Here is a 1288-nt window from a genome sequence, read left to right as displayed (position 1 = left end):
AATGACATGCTCATGCATAGTACGTGAACCATCAAACTTCATGGTGGTCAAAGTACCCATTAGTGTCCCAGCAAGAGACTTATCAGCAGTTTGGAAAGACTCTTCCACAATTTTCAGAAGTTCTTTTGCACTTTCAGTTTTGGGAAGAGTAGTCTTAATATTGCCCGCAATATTCATTCGCATGAACATTAGGCCTAATCTGTTAGACCGATCCCAGTACTTATAATAGGACTTTTCTTCATCACTGCTAGCTTCAGTAATAACAGTTGGCTTTTCAAAGTAAAGTGCAACATCAAGATCTAAAACCCCAAGATGGAATTTGATCTGTTTGCACCAATCTGAAAAGTTAAGTCTATTAAAAGTCGTAACAGAGGCAGAGTGCGAATGAAGGGCAAATGCTGAAATAGAACATGCTCATTTGTTAATACTTTGAGTCAAGAGTTTAAACACATTATCAAATTCAGAAATAACTTACTTAAATGTATATTGATGTTCTCCCTTTGGGCGAAACATTAAAATACAACTTTAAACATAATGATGCTTAAAATATATTTAACACAGAACGATAATATTTAATGCATCAATTAATAATATTTATCATCTTTGGATAAATAAATAAAACTAACGATACATCAAAATTATCTCTTTAATATTCATTGGTCATACGAACAAACAATCAACCTTTAGGTGATCCACAAATATCTTATGACCAAAAATTTAATTTACCCATAATTATTAGATCAATTATAAGCATCAAGATTAATGGGTAATTAATTTAAACTTTAACCTTTATTTTGGAATTAATTTCATAAAGATTCAACCACTTTGGTGATTAACGAATCTTACATATATGATTCCAAGTTATACTAAGAAACAATAAATTTTACTATTGCATACTACAACGTTCTAACAACAAAGAGTTGTTTCTTTAATATTTAAAATAACAAAGATTAAACTTATATTATTTTAAATAGAATCAATTATAATAATATCAATATTTTAAATTTCGTTATTCAATAATTGTGAAATTTCTAACAAGCATAATTAAAATTCACAAGATCTGGAGAAACATTAATTTTAATGGAAAACCACTTGTTCCGAAAATCAGGCTCTGATACCACATGTAAGCATAAAACGAATTATATAAACTTAAACAATCTTATACATAAATAATCCTATCCATAATCCTTTGTATTATTTAGGAACGTTGAACTTAATGATTTTCACATACACATAATAACAGTAATTCTTTATTGAATTACTGTTATTATGTGTATGTGAAAATCAT

General features: G+C 28.3%; 1 protein-coding gene across 1 annotated transcript in view; it reads right to left on the bottom strand.

The window, feature by feature from the left end:
• The window catches only part of LOC124888939 (secreted RxLR effector protein 161-like), a 6115-nt gene that overhangs the window by 4562 nt on the left and 265 nt on the right, over window positions 1-1288 (bottom strand). Inside the window, exon 2 of the mRNA XM_047400221.1 lies at window positions 57-338. Coding sequence (XP_047256177.1) covers window positions 57-338 — 282 coding nt within the window. The remainder of the gene's footprint in view (window positions 1-56; window positions 339-1288) is intronic.

The sequence above is a fragment of the Capsicum annuum genome, chromosome 11, assembly GCF_002878395.1.
Source record: "Capsicum annuum cultivar UCD-10X-F1 chromosome 11, UCD10Xv1.1, whole genome shotgun sequence".
NCBI classification, from domain to species: Eukaryota; Viridiplantae; Streptophyta; class Magnoliopsida; order Solanales; family Solanaceae; genus Capsicum; species Capsicum annuum.
This window is presented reverse-complemented; position numbering and strand designations above follow the sequence as displayed.